Below are 22812 nucleotides of genomic sequence, written 5' to 3' on the forward strand. Positions count from 1 at the left end.
TTTTTTAATTAAACATCTTCTCCTTCCCTGGACTGTGCTTCAATCGCATCCAGGTATGACTTGAACCAATCTTCACATGAAACCAGAAACAGTAACAGCAAAAATGCCTTTCATGCTTTTCGTGCTCTGCCACTTTTGCCTGAAGCTGCTTTTGCCTGCAGTTTTTTTCCTTTGATTATACCACTGAAAAAAAAGTAATTTTCCTTTCCAGAAATTCTAACTATGTATTCAGGAGTCCAACCACTCTGCTTATGTTTTTGAGTTCTTTTCCCACTCAAGAAAACAAAATTAAAAAGTGAAGAAACACACAAACGGGAAGAACAGAAACCAATAATTAATTAGTGATCAGAACACAGAAAGAACAAGTCTCAAGAGAACTGGATAGTGTTCTGTCCAAAATAAATCTGTGTCAAAACTGTACGTTCTCAAAAAAATGTCAAGTCATATCACGGCAATAAACATGCACATAAACCACAACATACTGCTTTTTGCTTTTTCTAAGTGAAATAGCTTGTTCTCATTCCAACTGAGCAGATTTCTTTGTCTTGTCATCTGATATATTTGTTGGTTACACTTTCATATCTAGCTTCATAAAGATGGGTCACAGAAAAAACTTATTTTCTTATAGTTTTTGTCCATTTCTTTTTGTCTTTTAGATGTCTGAACAAAAAAAAAAAACAATAATCAACAATGAATTGCAAGCACAACAGATATCTCCATTACACCTTCCAGTATTAAAAGACTAACAATTTTTTAAACATGTGTACAATGTAATTAAACTGTATTCTAGGTTTTTCATTACAAAAACCAATGGTATAGTAAAAATGTATCTGCAGTTGCACAGGATTTCGGAACCATATGCTAACGTCAATTCAGGACACACACACACAAAAAAGAAAGGTCTTAGTGAGTAATTCTGTGCAGTTAAATTAAAGTGCCTCTTTCACAAGGATTTACAGAAATTTGCTGTCAAAAAGCCAACCACAGTCTTTCTTCTGGGGACACATTCTCTGTGCCAAAGGAACTACTGAGAAAATTACGAAAAGCTGGTGTCACCAGAGTTCAAATCCAGCTGTACTCATTGCTCTGCATGGTACTCATTGAAGCCTGTTTTCAGAAGTGTTTTGGTTTGGATGCAGGGTCCCTTTCACTAGCACACCCCTGGACTGTGCCTATGACAACTTCTGGACTTTGTTACATGACTTCCTGATCCTTGCTTTGTCCTCTGGTCTCTCCTGAGAACAAATGCTGACTTTTCTCTAGAATCTCCCAGGCTGTGACGTGCCTGAGAATCTCCCCCATTCTGATATGAACAGATGTGAAATATCAGATGACCTCTCCCCACTCAGTTCTTGTGTAGTTTTCAACACATTTTTGTAGGGTCAGCAGCTCTACAGTACTTTCATGGAAGAAGTTTCAGTCCCATTCTCTTTGCCCCTATAGAGAAGGATTTCTCTCCTTATCAAACATATATACTAAGAAAAAATCCCAAAACCACAAGAAGAGTTGCATACAAATATCCTTATATAAGCTTTAAAATAGTGGCATTTCTGAAAGGTTATTTTGATTCTCTTCTTGCCTTTCGAATCATATTTTTTAAATGCTGCTCTGTGCATGCCAGATCAAACTGTTATTTAACAGAAACGTGGAACTTGAAGTTCTGATGTAACCAAGGTCTCAGCAGGGGAGGGCAGCTTCACAGAGACCTGCTGAGAAAGGCCCTTGTACACGATGTGCCTGTAACCTGGCTGCAGTGTCACAAAGTGAGAGGCAGCCCCCAGCCCAGCACCTCACGGTGTTCCTGCCAAATGTGGGGGTGAAGCTGAAGTGCTTGCTTCACTGAATGCCTGCAGACGGAGGATGAATGCCCCTTTCCTCTCCACTCTCTCCCCAACACACTTCCAGCAATGCAGCAGTCCAATAGTTGGAGTGGTTGCCTGGCAGGTAAGCAAGCAAGCTCTGCTCTGAAGCAGACAGTGTGGAAACCTGCTATGGGCTCTGCCACAGCCTGGCACTACCTCACTGGGTCATGGTCCTCTCTTGTCCCAAGAATTATTCTGAAATGAAGACTCCTTTCCTGAGAAATGGTCCAGCAAAATCAACAGCATTATCAGCTGCACCATACACGAAGAAAACCCAAAGATTTCACTCATGCTGACATTTTCTGATGAGAAAAAAAAAATCTTGATGGAAAGTGACTTTCTGACTTAACTCTCCAGCCAATTTTCACAGTAAGGACAAGTGCCTGACTCTCACTACATTACCTGCTGCTGGAGTGCTGGAACGGTGCAGCCCTGCCCTAAGGCACTGGCATGCTTCTCTCTCCTGCTGACCAGCTGCAGACTCCACTGTTGTCATTTGGTACACTGGTCATTAAAGCTGGGGTCAGTCTGAACTTGCAGCTCACCTGCTGTGAGCAGTTTTTGTACTCCTAGGCTCAGATGATTCAGATGCTGCACAGTCTGTCCTCGAAGTTCTCTGGCTGTGAATTCAAAGTAATAGTTTCTGTTTGTGATGTCACCAAGGGGCCATGGAAGAGCCCTCTGCTTCCTGCTGTGGACACTTTGATCCGCAACCAAAGTTTAGCTTATGCTTCATCCAGCAGCTAGAAAAGGTAATGAAAGCCTTGTCTTTATAGGGGAGGGCTGTCAAGAACAGCTTTTAGTGGTATTATTGATATGAGATAGCTCTTGTACAGCTGTTCCCATATAGCACTATGGATAAGTAAGGAGGAGAAGGGCAGAACCTATACTGACTTCAGACTTCTCTCTCTGGAATTTCTTTTGACCCCGATATAACACAGCCTCAAATCACTTTTTCAAAACCTTTCAGACTGTAACTTTTATTTTGCTGGTGAAGCTGCAGATAAACATGGGACACCAACAGGAATAAGGGAGATGCTGAAAGGCGTGGCAACTGCCAGAAAGTACTCTCTTCAGGGTGTGCCAAAACCCAAAGCCAGACTAATCAATTTGTAAAATGGCATGTTGCCTGAATCTAAGGGCTCACTGAGATGTGCCTACTTTTGCATGCCTCAGTGTCTCAAACCACTCCTCATACATGCAACTATGCAGCCAAATGGCTTTGTCAAAAGAAAACTCAGGAAAGGGCCAGAGGGTGAACCGGAGGGAAGAGAATACCATGTGGACAAGTTTATCCCTGTGTGGTGGCAGTTTGTGACCACCCTTGCAGAATAAACACGCTAAAAATAAATAGGCAAACACAGGTGGCCTTCATGACTCAAGAGACTGCACAGGCCCAAGAAGCAAACCAGTCCTAGAGTTATTGTGCTCGATACACAAGCAGCCTGCTGCTCTGGGCCATGGAGGTGCCTCAGCTTTCATGCTTCATCTTAACAGCATCTAATGGCCATAAACCAAAACACAGGAAGTTCTGTACTAATGCAAGGAAGAGCTTCTTCACTGTCAGAGTGACAGAGCCCCGGAACAGGTTCACCAGAGAGGTGTGGAGTCACCTTCTCTGGAAATATTCAAGACCTGTCTGGACAGCTACCTGTGAGACCCACTGTAAGGGAACCTGCTTTAGCAGGGAGTTGAACTTGTTACTCTTAGTCCCTTCCAAACCCTGTGATACTGTGATCACAGCTCTAAACTGCACAACCAAAGTCAGTGCTGGAGGTTTCTAAGCAATAAACATTAAGCCAAGAGACCCATTTAACCTTTTTCCCTGCAAATCCTGTAGTCCTCTTAACACAGATTGAGCAAATGTCTGAATATCAGAGGCAGATGAATTGCTGGGAAGAATATAAAGCAGGTAACTAGCACTGCAGGTGCACAAAATGTCCTCCCATCAATATGTTCTGCTCAAACAGCTTTTCTCACACCTGCACCCACTTTTAAAATCCACTTCTCAAAAAGCAACAGTATTTGTTGGAAGGAAATGTGTTATCTGGCTGTGCTTTATGGAAAGCAATCAAAACCTAAGAAATGCAGAGAATACACAGCATGTGAAGAATTAAAGAGACCATAAATACCCATGAGCATAATCAACTTCTCAGCTCTTCAGATGCCTATCTAACAGAACAGTACCACACACACACAGACTGGGGAAGAAGACATTCGAGATCTTGAGAACTCCTCAGACTCTGTGGTTATTGCTAGGAGCAACTTTGCGGTTACAGTTTGTGCTCTGGCAGCCAGCTGATGCTATCTATTTCCTGGCCTGATCACACTGCACAGAAGGATGGAGGGGTTATGCTAGAACTTAGGGAGGAGCAATGCACCCCAGGCAACATTCTCCTTGAGGATACTTCTGAAGGCTCTGATGCATTCTCGCTGCCTAGTGACTTCCTCATGGGGCTAGTAGTATTCCCTCATTTTGTATTCTTTTGGTGTTCTAGTGTTTGAAATCTGCTTCACTATACTGAATACCCACAGCTTCTCACAACTGTCAGTCTTTGCCTTGACACAAGTCTTGACACTAAGTTCTTGCTTATCAAATAAACACACATACACAACAACCAGTATCTTTATGTGGAGCTCACTGAGTCCCAATACATAAGCAAAGAATTTTGTCTGTTCAAAAACCACTCATGTTCAAGAAGGATGATGTCTTATGAACAAACGCATGTGAGTTGTTTGTAGTCATCAAATGAAGGCAGAGAAGAGGCATGGTTTCTGACTGCATACACCAAGGCTATGAAGAAAGCACTGTTTAGTGGTGTGGTCAAATGTTCTTTTTCAGATCAGTGTGGACTAGCTGAAACTATCATCTTCATCTGCTACCTGGTTGTTTATAGTCCTCAGCTCAGATCACAGAATGGCATTTAATTCCTTTCATTCTTCCATTGCTTAATCCTCAATTATCATTCCTAAGTCCCCATCAGCACAAAGTCAAACAGGATAGCTCAAGTTTCCCACGGTGACTGGTTATGCTACAACAGCCAGTGTTATTCACGATTCGCTGCACAGGCAGTGCTACCGTGGAAGTAATGGCAACCAGCAGGTGAGGTAGGAGCTGGGAAGAGAAGGACTGCTCAGTTCACACAAGCTGCCTGCAAAGAGAAGTCATTCAGAAGCCAACTGTACGTGGTCCTGAGCAACCTGCTCTGGCTGTCCCTGTTTGAGCAAGGGGTTGGACAGGATGGCCTCCAGAAGTCCCATCCAACTTCAACAATCCTCTGTTTCTATGATTATTATTAACCTAAAGGACAGTTTTAGCAGGAGAGGAAATAGCAACAGAAGGGGTTTTAGAATCTGGACTATAGGAGACAAATAAGGTTCCAAAATAGTCCTCCTGCTAGATCAGGAAAGCCTTGAGACATTTTATGATGAAGCTTCTCCATTTCTGGAAATGTGTGAGGGGGTAACCCATGACAACAGGAGACTGCACTCACTTTCACATACATATATTCCTGTAACTTTCAACTAGCACAAGAAATGATGCCCTTCGCTAATGCTGTTGAAGCTGAGCCTTGGGATCTGATATCCCCATCTTACTTGCTCATAGGTGGCTATGTTTGAGATATAAGTATGCTATTAATGATATCTAGTTACCTACAACCTCTATGTTCAAGAACATGTCTGTGGTGATAGAATCACTGAAACACAGAACTGTGATTGGGAGTTGGAAGGGACTTCTGCAAATCATCGAGTCTAACTCCCTTGACAAAGCAGATTCTCTACAGTAGGTTGCACAGGAAAGTGCCCAGGTGGGTCTTGAATACCTCCAGAGGTGACATCACAATCTCTCTGGGCAGCCTGTTCCAGTTTTCCATTGCTCTCACAGTAAAGAAATTCTCTCATGTTTGTTCAGAACTTCCTGTGTTTGTTTGCATTCATTTCCCCTTGTCCTGTTGCCAGGCACCACTGGCCGCATCATCTTGATATATGAACTTCAGATATTTTTTAAGTGTTACTAAGATCTCCTCTCAAGTCTTTCCTTCTACAGGGTTAACAGCCACAGAACTCTCAGCCTTTCCTCATAAGAGAGATGCTCCAGGCCCCTAACATCTTTGTAGCCCTCTACTGGACTTTCTCTAGAAGTTCCCTGTCTTTCTTGAACTGAGGAGCCCAGAACTGGAAACAGTACTCAGCTGTGGCCTCACTAGAGCAGAACAGATGGTGAGGATAACCTCCTTTGATGTGCAGGCTTGCTCTTTTTTTAATGCATCCCAGGATACCATTGGCCTTCTTGGCCACAAGTGTACATTGTGGGCTCATGGTCACCATACTACTGGGACACACAGATCCTTCTTGCAGAGTTTATATCCAGCAGGTCATCCCCTAACATGTACTGATATATACAGTTATTCCTCCCCAGACGCAGGACCCTACTCTTGCTCTTGTTGAACCTCAAACCATTCCTTTCCACCTAATTTTTCAGCCTGTCCAGGTCACATGAATGGCAGCAAAACGTAAGTAAATGCTTGATCCTGAGTTTTTATAGGTAGATGTCCAGTTACCTTACAAATAAACTCATCTCCTGATTTCTGGAGAATCCTAGTTTGTAATTTCTATTCCAGCATTCTGAAAACAAGGCAGACACATTTCTGCGGCCTTGCTTCAAAAAACTTGAGCAATGACACTTAGCATTTAGAGCATGTTTGCTTCTCATAAATGTGACAGGATTGCAATGCTAAGACGGTAGATATCTTCCATAACTGGCAGCATATATCAAAACACTGCAGAACCAGTGTGGGGCTGAGTACTTGCCAAAGACACGTGCAGTTTGAACAGTTTGCTACAGGAAGTAACAACATATAGACTCAACACTTTCCTCTGAAAGGAAGAGTGTAAGAGAGTCAGAGCTGCCTTACAAAGCAGTAGGATTATGAACTCCTTCCCACTGACCTAACATCTGGGAAAAAACAATACTATTGTTTCTAGCTGTACTCACAAACAGATAAGCAGTGTATACAGCTGTGAGCTTCCTAAGCCTAGCATCATCCTTTTTTTTTTTTTTCTTCAAGTCTGCCTCTGCATCACACACTAAAAAAAATCTCAGTCCTGTTTTTTGTCCTGGTTTCAGCCAATGTCTTGTTTGTTGCTGAGTGAGGGGAGCACATCCAGGGCTGCTGCCATGATGGTGCAGGGCAGGGTAGAGCCAGGACAGAGGCCTGAGTTAAACCAGGGGTTGTTCCACAGCACGTGACACCATACAGCTGTGGGCAGTTGGCTGGGGGAACTGCTATTCAGGGGCTGCTGGCTTTGGTTGGTGGTGGTGAGACCTCACAGTACTGGTGGTCGTCGTGTTGGTGCTGTTAATTGGTCAGCAAGTAATTGCATTGCAGCTATATATCTTGTTATAACCACGTTTCTGTTTTGCTCTTGTGTATTAGTAAATTGTTTTTATCTCAACTCACAACTTCTATTTTGTTTCCAATTCTGTCCTCCACCCCACGGTGGGGAGTGAACAAATGGCTGTGTAGTGATGAGCTGCTGCCAAGTTACACACACCACGTTTTCACCCTCACACACAAACATTTTTATAACTTACTAATAGGATTAAAAAGAACAACCGATTCTTCACAGCACTTTGAAGTTTATTTTCCCTCTTATTTTCCCCAGTATTCCCCTTCCTTCACCTTCTTTCAATTCGTTTTACAGGCTTTTCTCCTCCTGCCTCCCACTCATCACTGGTTTTATTTCAGTGATCCACATTAGTTTTTACTGTTTTTTTGTAACCTGCCACAGAGGTTGGGGGTGCCTGTTATTTCAACTTGGAGGAAAGGAGGACAGAGTCAGGCTTGCTCTTTTCCTCCTACACTTTCTTTCAAGCCTGTTCTTTTCCCCTCTTTCCCTTTATCTTGTTAATTGAAAGCAAGTGAAGGATCTGCACATCTTGCCTCTGGCTGGATTAGCTCTCCTGCTGGGGAGTGGCTCAGTCACAGCTGGCAATCTGCTCCTGCATTACCCTTGTGCTGAAACTCTATAAGCTGTGTCCCTGAATTGGCAAAGTGGATGAATTTTTGCAAGATGGATCTGACCACCGTGAAAGCCTGCACTTTTACATATTTCTTTCTTCTGCTCAAGACAATGATAATTCTGTAGCGCTGAAGCAGAATATAAAAACTGCATGACTTACTTTAGGATTAAGGCTGCAGTGTGTGCAGAGGCAGCTAACTATGGATGATGTATAATCAATGGATATACAGATGGTGTATGTATATCCAGGCTAATGTAATTTATATTGGAGTAATGAGAGAAAGTCACTCACCCTATCCTGGGCTCGCAAGATGGACTCCAGTAGAGCAGATCTCCAGAGAGATCCTTCCCCACTGGCAGTCAGCTCTTAAATGGGTCTAGGAGAGGTGCAGCCAGGCTCCACCCCTCCCTGCAGCACAGGTGAATTGCCTTCACCTGTGCTCCCGTGGCTGACTCACTGTTCGCCTCAGGTGATCAATCACAGGTTCAGGCCGTGATTCAGCAGCCCATACAGATGGGGAGAAAACATCCATAGCTTCTGCCCATAGAAACTGTGCAGGCTTTTCAGAAAGCTGCTGGAATTTCTGTTCTGTCATCATCTTTGTATGGCGTGCTGAGTTCCAATCACAACTCAGGATGTACTGGAGTGCTGGGACCTTCACACTATTCTCTGTATTTCCTCTTTGTATCCAGGCTTAGCTGGAGCAGAGGCAGAAGGAGAATGCAGGTGTGCCTGCATGGGAATGCCAGAGCGGTCAGAGGGCTGGGATTTATCCAAGTGAACAGTCTGTTCTGGCTGAGGCATTCTGCTCGTGAACGAACCTGCGAGGCCAAGTATGAAGCCCCGACTTCAGTCTGCCCCAGCCCCTGCAGCATGTCCTGCAAGTACTGCCAGTGATGGATGAGGCTCCTCTGTCAGCATTCGGCTAGCAGCGGGCCAAACTCACCCCGTGGCACCCATCCAATTCAGCTCAGTTTACAGTGCCAAGTTTACAGTCAGGTACCTGGGTAATGTGTTGTTTCTATGCTATGTGTAAATTTCATTTGCAAACATTTTATATTTTCTCCCAAATCACTAACAAAACACCTCAGTGACTCTAGGCCAAAACCAGAGACAGTTGCATGTCTTTCCACATACACTAGGCGATGATTTCTCATGTTACCTGCCTGCTATTTTAAGATCTAATATAAATTTGTGAAACATTCAACACTGGAGATAAATTTTTAAGAAATGCCATTTTTGTTGAGCAAGGACATTATGTAGCACTAATTCTAATATCTTACAGAAGTAAAAGTACCTACATCAGAAGCTGTTTTTTCAGGAAACTTCATAACCTTATAAAAACTGTATTATTAACTTTGACTAATGAGTATTATTCTGAACAGACTAGAATTAATTATGCTATTGTTCTCAAAGGTGTTGCTGATAGCACTCAGTATTTCATGGTTTATTTGGAACTAATGTTATGCTTACCTTTTTGAAGTTCACCTACCTTAGAGCTTTTTTATAGTCCTTTCTTCAGCCTTTGTTATAAAAGCTACTGCAAAATTTCCCATTTGTATGCCATTCCAACCTTAATTTGTCTTGAATTTTAATGTCCCCATGGACACTATAAAAATTCCTCAATTTCAAGAACTTCTATATTTCATCTCAATCACTACATTTTAAACAGTGAAAATGTAAGTATAATTTTAAATGCTTTAATGCTGTGCAGATCAATCAGTTCATTGCCCCAGCCTAAATATATGAGATCTAGCCAAACATAAATCTGGTTGCTTTCTTTCATTCCAAACCTCTGGGATGGATAGTGACATACCCTGGAGTTCTGAGGTGAATATCGAGATGCTATTTTTATTACACATAAATAAAAGATTTCTCTCTTTCAAAACACTAGGACAGTGTTCAGCATTACCATATAGCACAAGCTGTTTTGCGAAAGGCGGTGGAACAACCTATGGAGAGTAGAAGATTTGCTGTACCCTGAAGATATTACAACACAGACTATAGTGAGTTGCTGTATTAATTTTACAAACATGACTGGAGGCTAAGCAACTATTACCATGAAATTGCTCCAAAGACTCCCTGGATGATTTAGCTGGAGATTTGGTAGGTACAGATACCTATGGCAGTAGAACCACAGAAATTTAAAAGAAACTAAAAACGAGCACATTTTGCTCGGTGAGCCACACTGGATCAAACACAAACCAGTTAATACCATGGCAGAGTTACCAGTGCTTTTACAGGCGAGTCTTAGCAGTTTAATTATTTATCACTAATGTCATATTGCAGCATATTTATACAATATTTAAAAGAAAACCTGAGCCTACCATTTATTCATGAGAAGATATTCTGTAGACAGAGAGTTCATTAGTACATCGCAAAGTTATTAACAAGTCAATTTTATCTTACTCAACTCCTGCTCCATCCCCAAGCTAACAGTGCAAAGAAATGCTCTCTCCATTTTTTTTACTTCTAAGCCTAAAACACTGTTTAGATTCTCAGGTGGTTCTCAGAGTCTATACAGTAACCTCCTGTTCTCAAAATCTTCCAAGGTAGCTCCTTATCCCATAAAAACATAAATCTCTTTACCCAGGAGAAGATATTCCAGAAACCCTGCTGTGAGACCCTAAATTAGTAAGAGCCATGAGACCCTAAATTAGTAAGAGCCATGGTATGAACAGATCAGGCTGTAATTTTGTTGTGATGGGGAATTTTGAGCAGAGGGTCCACAGGCTGTCTCACTGTGGGCCTCTGTGCAAACCTATTCCACAGCATCATGCTCTACCTGCAGTCTAAAGGGAACTCTCAGGTTATCCTAACACTCCTGCTACAACAGAGAAAGATTTCAGCTTCTTTTTTCTTTTTTTTTTTTTAATGTGACTGTTTCCTATACTTCATCTTGATGAGGCTGCCATGACAAAACAATTAGATGTATTTGCTGAAATTTAAATAGGTTGAATAAGGCAGGAAGGCTTGACGTTTTCTCAGGGGGAGGAACACTCAGAAATTAGAAATCCTTGTTCTCTTTTCTTCCACGAGAAGCAGCCAAGTCAAGCAGAAAGAGAAATGGAGAGAGCTCTCCAGAAGTAGCCATGATTAAATACCAGCTGCTTTGCAGCACTCTGCCCACACAAGCATTATTAGCAATAACTAATCATTCCTTAAATCATTTTCTGTTCATTAGCATTTTAAGGTAGCCTTGCAAAAGGGGAAGGGTTATTTCAGACCAGCAATGTCAAAGCTGGTGTGCTGTGTGCCACCTGACCAGGTGCCTTCCAGGCAGCTGGAGGCCTGGGTGGAAGAGGGCACAGCAGGTGACAACATGATGCTTGTGGCATTGAGCAGTGCTCTGCCAAACAGTGATGCTGAGGACTCGCAGCATCAAATGTGTTTCCCTTATGTGCACATACAACAATGGCAAAGTCAGTAAACTAAGCTGATACTAGGAGACATTCTCACAGAAATACTTGGATTTTGGGTAATTGGTAAAGATTTAGATGTAGGTTCATAAAAAAAGATTATTACACGTTTCTTCTACGTAAGGACTGTGTAATTCAGATGAATCACAAGCAAAGCACAGTTCTCTGTAAAAAACTCAAAGGACATGACCACTACTTCTTGGTACTTCTTGGTAGAGAATACCTTGCCATTAGGATTTGCAGGTTCCATGGGAGCCAGATAAAAGATGCTGACAACACAAAAAAAACCCACATAACTCAACACCTGAGGTTTAGATTGTACACTGCCAAGGTCCTCGACTACTTGATTTTAAAGCTAGGTGTGTGACCCACACAAAAAAGCAAAATCCATTTTATCTTTCAAACCTCATCAGTTTCAGTTGCTGTCAGTAAAACTTAAGCTGTCTGAAAAGCGACGAGCACAGCAAGTTTCTCTAACCATCAGATAGGAGCTGGGAGACCACATCATGATGAGTCACACTTGCACTGCAGAACCTTGCAGCTACTCTTCAGTCTCAGGTAGTAAGGATACCATACACTAAGAAGTGTATCTTGTATGAACGAAGATGGCTTCTTTAATGAAAATAATAATTAGAATATTCCTTGCTTAGAGCCCTAGTTCCTAGGCTAATTATGAAAATTCATTCATAATCTGAGTACAGACAATACAAAACAAGAGAAAAAACTACATGAGGCAGATTGTGATGGTATGAGACCAATCTGTCTCAAACTGAAGGAGGAAGGGGAGGAGGCAGACAAGGACGAAAGAACTGATAGCAAATACCTGGCTCAACAGCTGAGGACCAATCAAGCATGTGCCTAAAAAGCAAACTATGACTATGAGTCAATCATCTAACCCCATGAACAGTGAGAAGCCCAAGAGCCCCTTGAGCTCTCCTGCATGGCAGCAGGCTGCATGGCAGGATCTCCCCATGTGCCCGTTACACCTGCACAGAGATCCCTTACAGTCTGACATCAAGATTCCCTGCCTATACATATCTTTGGTAAGTGACTAATAGTTTGTCTTAGCCTTCGTTAGCTTTGCTAAATCATATCTTAGATTGATTTTACACATGTAATCCCTTTGACATAAACCATCTACCACGTCTGGGACGAGGACTGAATCCAGTCGCATCCAGGCTCCTTACCTCTGTGGTTCAAAGAGTACAGAAAGCAAGGAGGTGTCCACTCTGGGATGCTCTCCTATGAGAGTGTGTCTATGCTGTAAAAAGTGTATGCAGCCATCTCAAATCTTGTTAAGTCTGCCTTATTTACAATTAAGGTTTGCTAAATCACTATATTGTATCCATATCATGAGTGCTGCTCCAAAAATAATGCCTCCTATTTTATTATGTTACGTTATTACGTTGGACCATAACATCAGAGGCAGACGTTGGCAGGATGGCTGTAGAGGTTGAACCTTCCTGCCAATCTCTGTTACATTTTACTGCCGTGCAGCAGATGGCAGCAGAGGGGCAGTCTGACAAAATGGTGTCTGACATGGAAATGAGAATGAAGCAAAGGTGTGTCACTGAATTCCTCCAAGTGGTAAAAATGGCACCCACTGACATTCATCTGTGCTTGCTGAACACTTCTGGAAACCAAACAGCAGATGTTATCACAGTGAGGTGGTGCATTTCAGCAGTGGTGATAGTGAAAGACAAGCTCTTGCTACAGCTGCACTATTACGAGCACGGCATGCAGGCTCTTGTTCATCACTGAAATGCATAGCTAATGGTGACTATATTTATAAAGTGTTATGTAGCTGATAATTTGTTCTATCAAACAGTGTTACTGTGGACTTTTTATCTATAGAAGCCTTAATAGAAATAAATTAGAGGCATTACCTTTGGAGTGACCTATGTATACCAGTAAATACATTCTAGCTTCTCTCTTATGAGTGCAGTGCAGTGTAGTTTCCTTCCTTGACAAAGATTGAGTACGCAAACATCAAAACAAATTTTTGCTTATTCTGATGAGTAAAGCTGTGGGTAAAGGATACTCTCAAAACCCATCATTTGGCCTTTTTAAAGTAAGCACCATCTGAACAGAAAATTTAAGCTTATGAAGGGAAAAAGAAATGAACACATTTAGTTGAAATACAGCTCTGCAATGCTATGAGTGCTATGTCCAATAAGTAAGGACATGTGAATGTGAAAGCAAACATGAATCCTAGGAGTCCACAGGAACTTCACTGTCTACGATGTTGTAGAAATGCCAAGTCAGAAATGTAACCAAGTTATTGTGTCTTTTCCTGGACTCCAGCTAGTTGTGGCTAACTGTGCAGAGTGAATATAAAATGCGAACTAGCAACGTAGGGGACAAGTGCAGATGCCATAAATGTAGCACCAAAGCTCATTGCTTTTGCATTTAAACAGGAAAGCTGTAAAAATGACATAAAGCATGATCCCTGGGGAAATAAGTTAGTCCAATTCCTTAAGATTCTATTTATAAAAAGACCCTCAATGCCTATATACTAAAAATAGTTATTCACAATTCCATAAGTGAATTTTTTTTAAATACACGTTTTATATTCACTATGTGGTTATTCCTTTAAGAGTTTATTCCACAAAGAAAAGAAAAATATAATTTATAATTTTATTACTTTCATTCATGGTAACAAATTATATATGCAACACAAATGTGGCTGAGTTAAAATTCAGAATACCTCAGTAGCACATGCAGAAAAGTAGCTGAATAGTCACAAAACAAAGTGCAAGATCAAGAACTGTGCAGAAGTGGAAAGCTTCACTCCAAAGCCTCTGAGTGCAATCTTAGGACAGAAAGCATCACCGATAACAACTCCTCTCAAATCAACATTATGGTTAAGACTAGGAGGGACCCCTGGGTCCAGCTGGTACAATTCCCCCTGCTTAAGCCAGGTCACACAGAGCAGGCTGCCCAGGCCCATGTCCAGGTGGCATCTGACTGTCACAACGAGGAGAGAGTCCACCACCTTTCTGGGATGCTTGTACCAGTGCTCAGGCACATGCACAGTGCAGAAGTGCTTTCTGGTGTTCAGACAGAACCTCCTTTGTTCCTGTTTATGACCACTGCCTCTTGTCCTGTCACCAGGCACCACTGAAAAGAGATCTGTACTCCTTGCACCTTTCTTTTAGGGTTTTATAGACATTGATAAGACTTCTCTAAGCCTTCTCCAGGCTGAATAGTCCCAGCTCTTTCACCTTTTCCTCCTAGGACAGATGCTCCACACCCTTCATCATTTTTATGGCCCTTCGTTGGACTCTTAGTAGCTCCACATCTGTCTTGTACACTGGACATAGTACTTTGGGGGCTGGCATCACCGACACTTAATTATAAGGGAGGGATCACTTGCCTCAACCTGTTGGCAATTATTCGGGTGATGAAGCCCAGGATACCTTACAGGTAAGTCGCATTGACAGCTCATGTTCAACTTGATGTCCACAAGGCCCCCTGTGTCCTTTCCTGTCAAACTGCTTTCCAACTGCACAGTCCTCAATATGTCCTACCATCTGGGGTTGTTCCTCCCAGCTGCAGGACTTTTTGCTTCCCCTTGTTGAACTTCATGAGGTTCCTGCCATCTCATTTCTCCAGCCTGTCTCCTCTAGATGACCCTCTGGAATGGGGTCATCTAGACTCCCTGGAACGACTCTCTGGAACATCCACTCCTCACAGTACTGTGTCAGCAGTACTTCTGCTTTTGTGTAAGCAAACTTGATGAAAGTACAATCTGACCTATCATCTAGATCATTAATGAGGATGTTGAACAAGACTGGACCAAGAATTGACCCCAAACACACACCACTTGTTTCAGGCCTCCAACCATACTTTGCAACATTGATCACCACCATCTCGGCCCAACTGTTCAACCAGTTTTCAACCCACTTCATTGACTGCTTGTCCAGCCCATACATCAACAGCTTATCATGGCAATTCATTACACAACATTCTCTTAATCTTGTCTGAAATTAGTTGTCTACCTTTGCAAAATGAAATCTTTTGTCACAAGTTTAAAATGCACGTTCACAATTTATCTATTTCCCATGAATGTTGAAACACAGTGTGTAAATTAAGCTTAGAAGGTTAAGGAGCTTCAGGCTTCTTTATGAGATATTATTAACTTAATTATTTATGAATCTCTCTCTTTGTTGTAATGTTCTTCAGCTTAAGGTTATTAAACTGTAACTTCCTATCAGAGCATCTCTAATTAGACTAGCATTTCCCAATACATTAGGAAGCACAGTGAAGGAGGAAGTACCATTACCATCTGATTTCCTTCTCCTGCTTTTACACAATACCACTACAAACAATTAAGCTCAGTGCTTTTGTGAATTAGGATGAAGTGGTTGATGTTAATTTCTGTGCTTACCACCTTTTTTTTTATGAGGAGGGAGCTTTCTTTTTCAAGTAGAAATGGATAAAATTTGTGTTTTCATCAAGAAAACATGAAGAGTCTAACATAATGACTACCTTCATTTCAGATTAATCTCTCGAAGTCATTTGGTTGTTCAGCTCTTAATGTGTTCTTAAAGTTTTTTCTACAATATATTCGCAACCTAGTTAAGCCACTTCTATATCCTGATACTTTTGGAAGCATTTAATATGCACATCACTGGATTGGTGTTTTTTTATTTAATTAGTAAATAAAAGCTAACAACCAAAAAAAGCACAAAATGCATGTCTGTGTTTGGTTAGTAGTTTAGCATTTAATTCTGCCTTGAATCTGATGACTAACTGGAAAGAGTAACATTTGATATGAATCAGGGCAACCATTAATTGGAATAAAATGGCTACACTGCACAGAACACTATCCTTCCCACACTCTTACCACGAGGGATTGTCATAGAACATCTGGAGCAGCTAATAAAATTAACAGAATGTTTGACTGATTCTTCTTCTGTATTTTAAAAGAGATAAGCAAACACATAAAATAACTTCCTCGTGCACTTGTTAATTACTTGAGTCTTTCAAGGTCTTAATTTACAACTGTGTGAGGTCACTTACACCTTTGCAGAACATCACTGAGAGTTACAGCTGAGAATTACCATTCACATCATATTAAAAGACCAGGGTGTGCAAAATTGTACTTCAGCATGTTTTGTTCACTATGGGTTCCTCTCTTTCCCTGTAGAAGTAACAGGACATAGGGTGGCATATAAACCTCTTGCTTTCCAAAAAATGCCAGCTCAGGGAAAAGACCACTGCTTGTTAATTGGAGTGCTTATGAGGACAGCTCTGACATAGAACCATAACAATAACTCCAGCCAAATAGCTTGGAAAATGTACACACTGAGTACTGTGTGTCCTTGAAACAATATTTACTGTTTGTTTGTTCCTTAGCAAGAAGGAATGCAGATGCATTTTCTTCTAATTAGGAGACTGCAAAATCGGACAAATAGCTATCCCTAGGCACAGATTTTACACAGAGTACTTAGGATACCACATTAGCATGATTTTGAATTCGTATGAGCTCTCTTCTCTCCACACTATTATTTGATGATGTACTTTGGCTTGCTGAACCATGCACAGACGACACGCAGCCTAGGTCTGCATGGGCCATTCCACATGGGAGACGCCTGACTTCTTGCCCAACCTGCCAGAAGCTGAGAACATCTCCATAAAAATTTACATTCATTTGTACAGGACAAAAATCAGCCACTGTGCAAGTCTCCTGGCACAACTAATTACAATTCAAATACAGTGCTGACCTGCACTGACCCAGTTAGCAGGCAAGGAACATTACATAAAATAAGCTATGTTAAAAGTGATCGTTCACCTATTCCTTGTGCTACAGAAATACCTTTGTCTCAATAAAAAACAATTTCCACTCTGTCTGCTGTCCTCAGTGCAAACGGGAGAACAAAGCTTATTTACAGGAGCTCTGCACTTTTAGAGTCTAAAGACACAGAAAAACAGATCATTTATTCTGATCTCCTTTTTATCACAAGCATTTCACCTTTGCAACCTGAAGAGAAATTTGTAATTTATTTCTGATTTAAGTAGAATGTGTTTAGCTGAAGGCTAACAACCAGAAGGGCATCAAACTTTGAACTGAAAACATAAAAAAATACAAGATTCACTAATTCTCTTCCTAGTCTGCCCCAGTAATTAATCACTGTGATACTGAACATAGACAACTATGTTTATCAGGTTACAGCTTTGAATCACACATCCCTTCTCTGCTTATTTTGAAGGTCTTCTAGATGATGTATTTTCACTCTCCCCCAAAAAACCTCTTTTTTTGCTTCATCAGGTCACCCTAAAATCTTCTTTTTGATAACCCAGACAAATGAAAATGTTAAGTTTCTTACTGTATGGCATTTTCTCCAGATGCCTAATATGTAGTTTTTTCACAGCTTCTCCTATATATACATGTGTATATATATATATTTTTTTTTAATGAAAAAGCTACCAGAAAATGAACGCGAGAACTGACTGCAGTATTCTTATGTCAGTTGCACCAGTGCCACATACAGCCACAAAATCTTCTGGCTTCTAATAACTGCTTCCTACTCAAGGGCTACATTAACCTTTTTGACTTTATACTGCAGTAGGAACTCACCTTCAGTTGCTTTTCCTCTAAATCCTTTCCAGACTTTCCACTTCTGTGAGAGCAAATTGGTGTTCATTTTCATTGTACAATTTCATACTTGCTTGTAAGAAAATGTGCTTTTAATGGCTCCAGCTTACCAAGAACTCCAGTAACATGTTTGCTTTATCCTTTTTATTACTGTGCTCCACCCAAGAAATTTTATTAGTGGATAGTCCCCATTTATGTTTAGATAATTAGTAAAAATATAAGGCACCTAACCTCTAATTGATCATTCTGCCAGCAACTGTTCAGTTCTCACTTAATCCCAGGGACATGTAAACACTGAATGCACTGCAGTTTTCAACTGTAAAATACCCCTTGTGCTTAAAATTCCAGCTTACTGTAGCAGTTCTAGTTAATTAGAGTAAAAGGCATGCATTTTGGAAATAATATTTTTAAAAATTATTTACTCACTAGGACAATATAACTTTTAACTTGTACCTAGTTTAGCTATCCTCACATTTGAGATGATAAAAAGCCTTAAAAACAAAGATCTTATTATAACTCAACTGTTAAGCAACATGCCAAATGTGATGTCCTTTTTTTCTTGGAGTGAACTGCTGCTATTGAGTAAGTTTGATTCAAATCATGCAACTCAGCTGATACCTAACCTGAGCATGCAAACAGAGAGTAGGGTTTAACTGCACATGAAGTACTCAGTCAAATGCAGCATGGGATTCTGTGGAATTGCTGGATCCATTCCATCAACATGCTTTTTACTTTCAACGGTACAAAACACTAAGTGTCTCCTGCCAGTTAATGACCACTCTCTCAACAGCAGTGAGCAACAAGCCATTCAGCACTTGGATGACAGCACACAAAGAAAAATCTACTGTAGAAGAGCTCAGCATTCAGTTAATAGACAGAACTCAACTGGATGAAGTACTGCGTTGGTAGGTCAATTTCACAATCACCTTTAATGACCATGGAGTTGAAAAAGATGGCCAAATATTTACCATCTTTGACAGATTTGAGTATAACTAAAGAAAGAGGCTACAAACTCTTTCACCCACTTATTTTAGCGCATACTAATGAAAATGTAAACACCCTTCTCTATCTGTCTTCAGATGAGCTCTCATTGGCCTACATACAGCTAATCCTAGGAACGTGAATCACGAGTAAAGCACTAAACCCTTAGGAAATTCGTTGAAATAAACATAATATCCATAGACTTGATTTTCAAGGGCATGAAGCATCCACAAATTACATTTGAGAATACTACATACGTCTGAAAACTGGGACATTTACTGTTTCTGCTGTTACACTGCTGCCCCAGCTTCCCTGCCCTTTACCTCGCCTATAGCATCAAAGTATTTTTAAACATGTTTTCTACAATCAGGTGCTGATAATTCATTAAAAGCAGTATGTTAAAGTACTTTTAACGAAAATGGATCTGTTAGCTTTTAACACTTCAAAGTATTAAGTCTCAAGCAAAGCTAATTTTTATAACCACAGCAGCTAGTTTATCATCTTGTTAACAGTAACAGAAAATAAATCTGTTAGATAAAGCTATCTCTTTGTGCAAATTGGTGAAGATTAAGAGGTATAAACGTTTCTGTATCATGAATCATGGAATGGCTTGGGCTGGAAGAGACCTCAAAGATTAAATAGTTCCACCCCATCTTCCATGGGCAGAGCTGCCAATCACTAAGCCAGTCTAAGGGCTCCATCCAACCTGGCCTTAAACACCTTCAGGAATAGGGCAACCACAACTTTCTGGGCAACCTGTGAAAATGAATATCAAATACCAAAACTCCTTGGTCACTTTGCCTGTCACCTTCCCCAAGGAGACAGCAAGGCAAAATACTTTACTCTGAGAAAAGCTGCACTCACCCGATCTTCTTCTTCTCTGACATCTGGCATGGTGCTGATACAGAGGCTGACTGCAGTGATGGCAACAAAAGAGATTGAAATACAAGCAAAGATCTTCCCTGGAATCCCTGAGTGGGGGTTCTCCACCATATCCCTGAGATTTCTCATGCACAAACTCAACCAGTTATTGTCCTGGAAGGCACATTGAGTAGTTTCACTAAACATCATCTCCCCTTCATACATCCTGGCTTCAGCTGCCTCCTCCTCTTTCTGTTGCAATCTCTTTTTACAGCACCACTCCAGGTGGTCCTCTTCTATCCCCCAGTACACAAGCTCCTCCTGAAAAGAAAGAGCACACATCTCCCTGAGAAGTCTCAGCTTCCCAGCTGTCAAGAAAGTCATGATCGTCCTGAAGGCACTAGGATTACGGTCAAAAAAAAATTCATTGCAGCTAACATCATAGTCATCACAGATGTTCATGATCTCATCATAATTGTTGCAAGACTTCAGCTTCCCAAGCCTGGTCAAAGGGCAGTTCTCCAAGGTGGTCCAAGGAATTTTGTATTTAATACCACCTACATTGATGATCACAAATCTGGTCCGGTCATCCAGGCGTGCTAAGTAGCACAAGTCTTCATTGGGGTGCAAAAGTTTGGCCTTTCTGTAGAAAAATCCTTTCTTGGTTTGCACTTCACACAAATTTTCCAACTTACTGAAGGAGTAGGAGCTGAACGCAGGATCTGCATTCCCAGTGAGTAATGCCATTTCTTGATACGTTTGCTGAGGTCATTGGGAGGCTACTCAAAGAAAGGCATCTGGATCTTGATTGGAGAGTCGGTCTGTGAAACAGAATTTTTAAACGGCAATAAAATGAGGGCTTTGCTAGAGAAAAAAACTATCCCAAGAAACTTTTCTCCATGACATTACTTTTCATCCTATTATCTTAGAATTATACTCGCTCTGTACCCAGAAATTAAGAACTTAAACTGCAGTAAGGTTGGAAGCCGTGTCTACTTCTAGAGAGTTTAGTCAGTGAATGACTGGGAATAAAAACAGTTTATTATCATTTTCAGAAATGTCTTTTCTAGAGGTTTAAGCAATATCCCAGGCATTAAGGGAAGAGAAACTGGGGCTTTTAGATAAATGGCAATTTTCATTTTAGCAACTTAAGTTTTTATTATTTTGGCCCATCTACTTTATTTATTAATTACAAAAACGCCTGAAGCATGAGGATAAAGTGTATGCCTACAGTACAACCAGAAATATGATTGCAGTAATGCTGGTAATTCCTATTTAAAATATACCAATCTTAGATATCAACTGCAATGAATATGTTGGAGTTGAGAATCTGCAGGCAGCACCCAAACCAGCTTGGGTGCTTAAGTGCAGAGCATGTACTATCAAGATTCATTTGCCACTGGCAGCCCAATAAAGTGGATTAAAAGCTGTATTGGGCGTATCTACCAGAAGAGTCCCACCCTCCAAAAAGAAGAAAAGCTGTGCTCTCAATGTTGAGGTAACAGCCATAAAGTATAATAACATCTCTTGCACAGAGGTGCAGATCCCAGCTGCGAGTGAGGTGGTGATTTGGAACAGAAATGCTCTGGATCACGGGTGCTGCCTGAGATTCTGGTATGTTTTTGTCTGATGAAGGTGAAAAGGGTGCCCTGCAGCCTGGCAGCAGCTCCAAAATGGGAGACTGAACCTCACAACAAAGCAGAGCTGGAAGCAACCCACCTGCTGCTTTTATTTCCAGATAATGCAGAATCCACATGATCACATTAGGCTACAGGTTGGTGTAAGGTGTTGACTGTTCTGCCCTCTTCCTGACAGACATTTCTGAACAAACAATTGGGATGAAATAATCTGGATTTTTCCCATTGGTCTCAGTGGGGGAAAACATGCTGGAAAGGAGCTCTGAGGAGAAGGTCTTAGGTGTCACTGTGGACATCAGGTTGGCCATGACAAACAATGATATTTTGGGTGCATGAAGAAGAGTGAGGCCAGCTGGTCAGAGGATGTGATCCTCCCCACTTCCTCTGCCCTGGTGAGGCCACATCTGGAGTACTGTGTTTAGTTCTGGGCTCCTCAGCTCAAAAAAGACAGGGAACTTCTGGAGAGTCCAGTGAAGGGCCACTAAAATGACTGGGGGTCTGAAACATCTCCCACACAAGCAAAGGCTGAGAGATATGGGACTCTGCAGCTTGGAAAAGAGAAGACTGAGAGGGGATCTCAATAAATAAATAAATAAATATCTAAAGTGCAGGAGCTGAGTCAGTGGGTCCACGCTCCTATCAGTGGCGTGCAGCAAAAGAACAAGAGGCAGTGGGTAGAAACTGCATCACGGCAAGTTCCATACAAACATGTGGAGGAACTTCTAACTGTGAGAGCTCTGGAACTAGCTGCTCAGAGAGGCTGTGGAGTCTCTTTCTCTGGAGATACTCAGGATCCACCCAGCCAGGGAACTTGCTTTAACAGGAGGGCTGGACTTGATCCCCAGTGGCCACTGCCAACCCCTACAATTCTGTGTCTCTGTGTGACTGTAATCTCACAAGGATGGCAAAAAGAATCTAGGAACATAACTTTACCATACTTTCCTACTCAGGCTGCAAGACAAAAAGGAAACTAGAAGCTTTTTAATGTAAGGCAAAAGATTCTCCTTGCAAGAAGCTTTGCTCAGGGGGCTAAGTAGTCTAATCTACTGTTCTACTCTGCCTTATCAAATTAAGCACTGTGTGTAACTCCAGGATTCAGTTTGTGCTTTCTGCTTACCCCTCCTTTACTACATCACAATCCACAGATCTCCTGAACACATTTTTTCACCTGCTATGTTGCTTCCTCACCTTTAAAAAAGCTCTCCACCTAAGTTCTCCACACCTGTTTCTCCAAATCATCAGTAATAGTACGTCTTGAAATGCCACTGTGTAATAGCATGTAAGTAGTAAGAAGGAAACAAGAAACTGGTGTCAGTATTAGGACTATGTAAAAGACTGGACAAAGAATGGATGCAGTGATGGTGAACAATCTTAAGCACAGAATGTGGAAAATCTGCAAACCGAAAAAAATAAAGAAGAAAAAGTG

At 41.3% G+C, this 22812-nt stretch overlaps 1 protein-coding gene and 1 long non-coding RNA gene across 5 annotated transcripts in view; one reads left to right on the forward strand and one right to left on the reverse strand.

The window, feature by feature from the left end:
* KCNG2 (potassium voltage-gated channel modifier subfamily G member 2) overlaps nt 1–22812 on the reverse strand; it is a 64488-nt gene that overhangs the window by 8346 nt on the left and 33330 nt on the right. For 3 of the 4 annotated variants that reach the window (XM_003204691.4, XM_031552719.1, XM_031552720.1), the window contains exon 2: nt 19753–20570. In XM_003204691.4, the coding sequence (XP_003204739.1) occupies nt 19753–20496 (744 nt within the window). In that variant the 5' untranslated portion in view covers nt 20497–20570. Of the gene's footprint in view, nt 1–19752; nt 20571–22574; nt 22812 lie in introns of those variants that run through there. The other variant, XM_019613688.2, reaches the window with a different exon arrangement.
* Nucleotides 2265–10486, forward strand: LOC109366552. Its single transcript, XR_004159101.1, has 3 exons — nt 2265–2614; nt 8580–8886; nt 9782–10486. It is a non-coding gene; the product is annotated as an uncharacterized LOC109366552 (long non-coding RNA).

The sequence above is a fragment of the Meleagris gallopavo genome, chromosome 3, assembly GCF_000146605.3.
Source record: "Meleagris gallopavo isolate NT-WF06-2002-E0010 breed Aviagen turkey brand Nicholas breeding stock chromosome 3, Turkey_5.1, whole genome shotgun sequence".
NCBI lineage: Eukaryota > Metazoa > Chordata > Aves > Galliformes > Phasianidae > Meleagris > Meleagris gallopavo.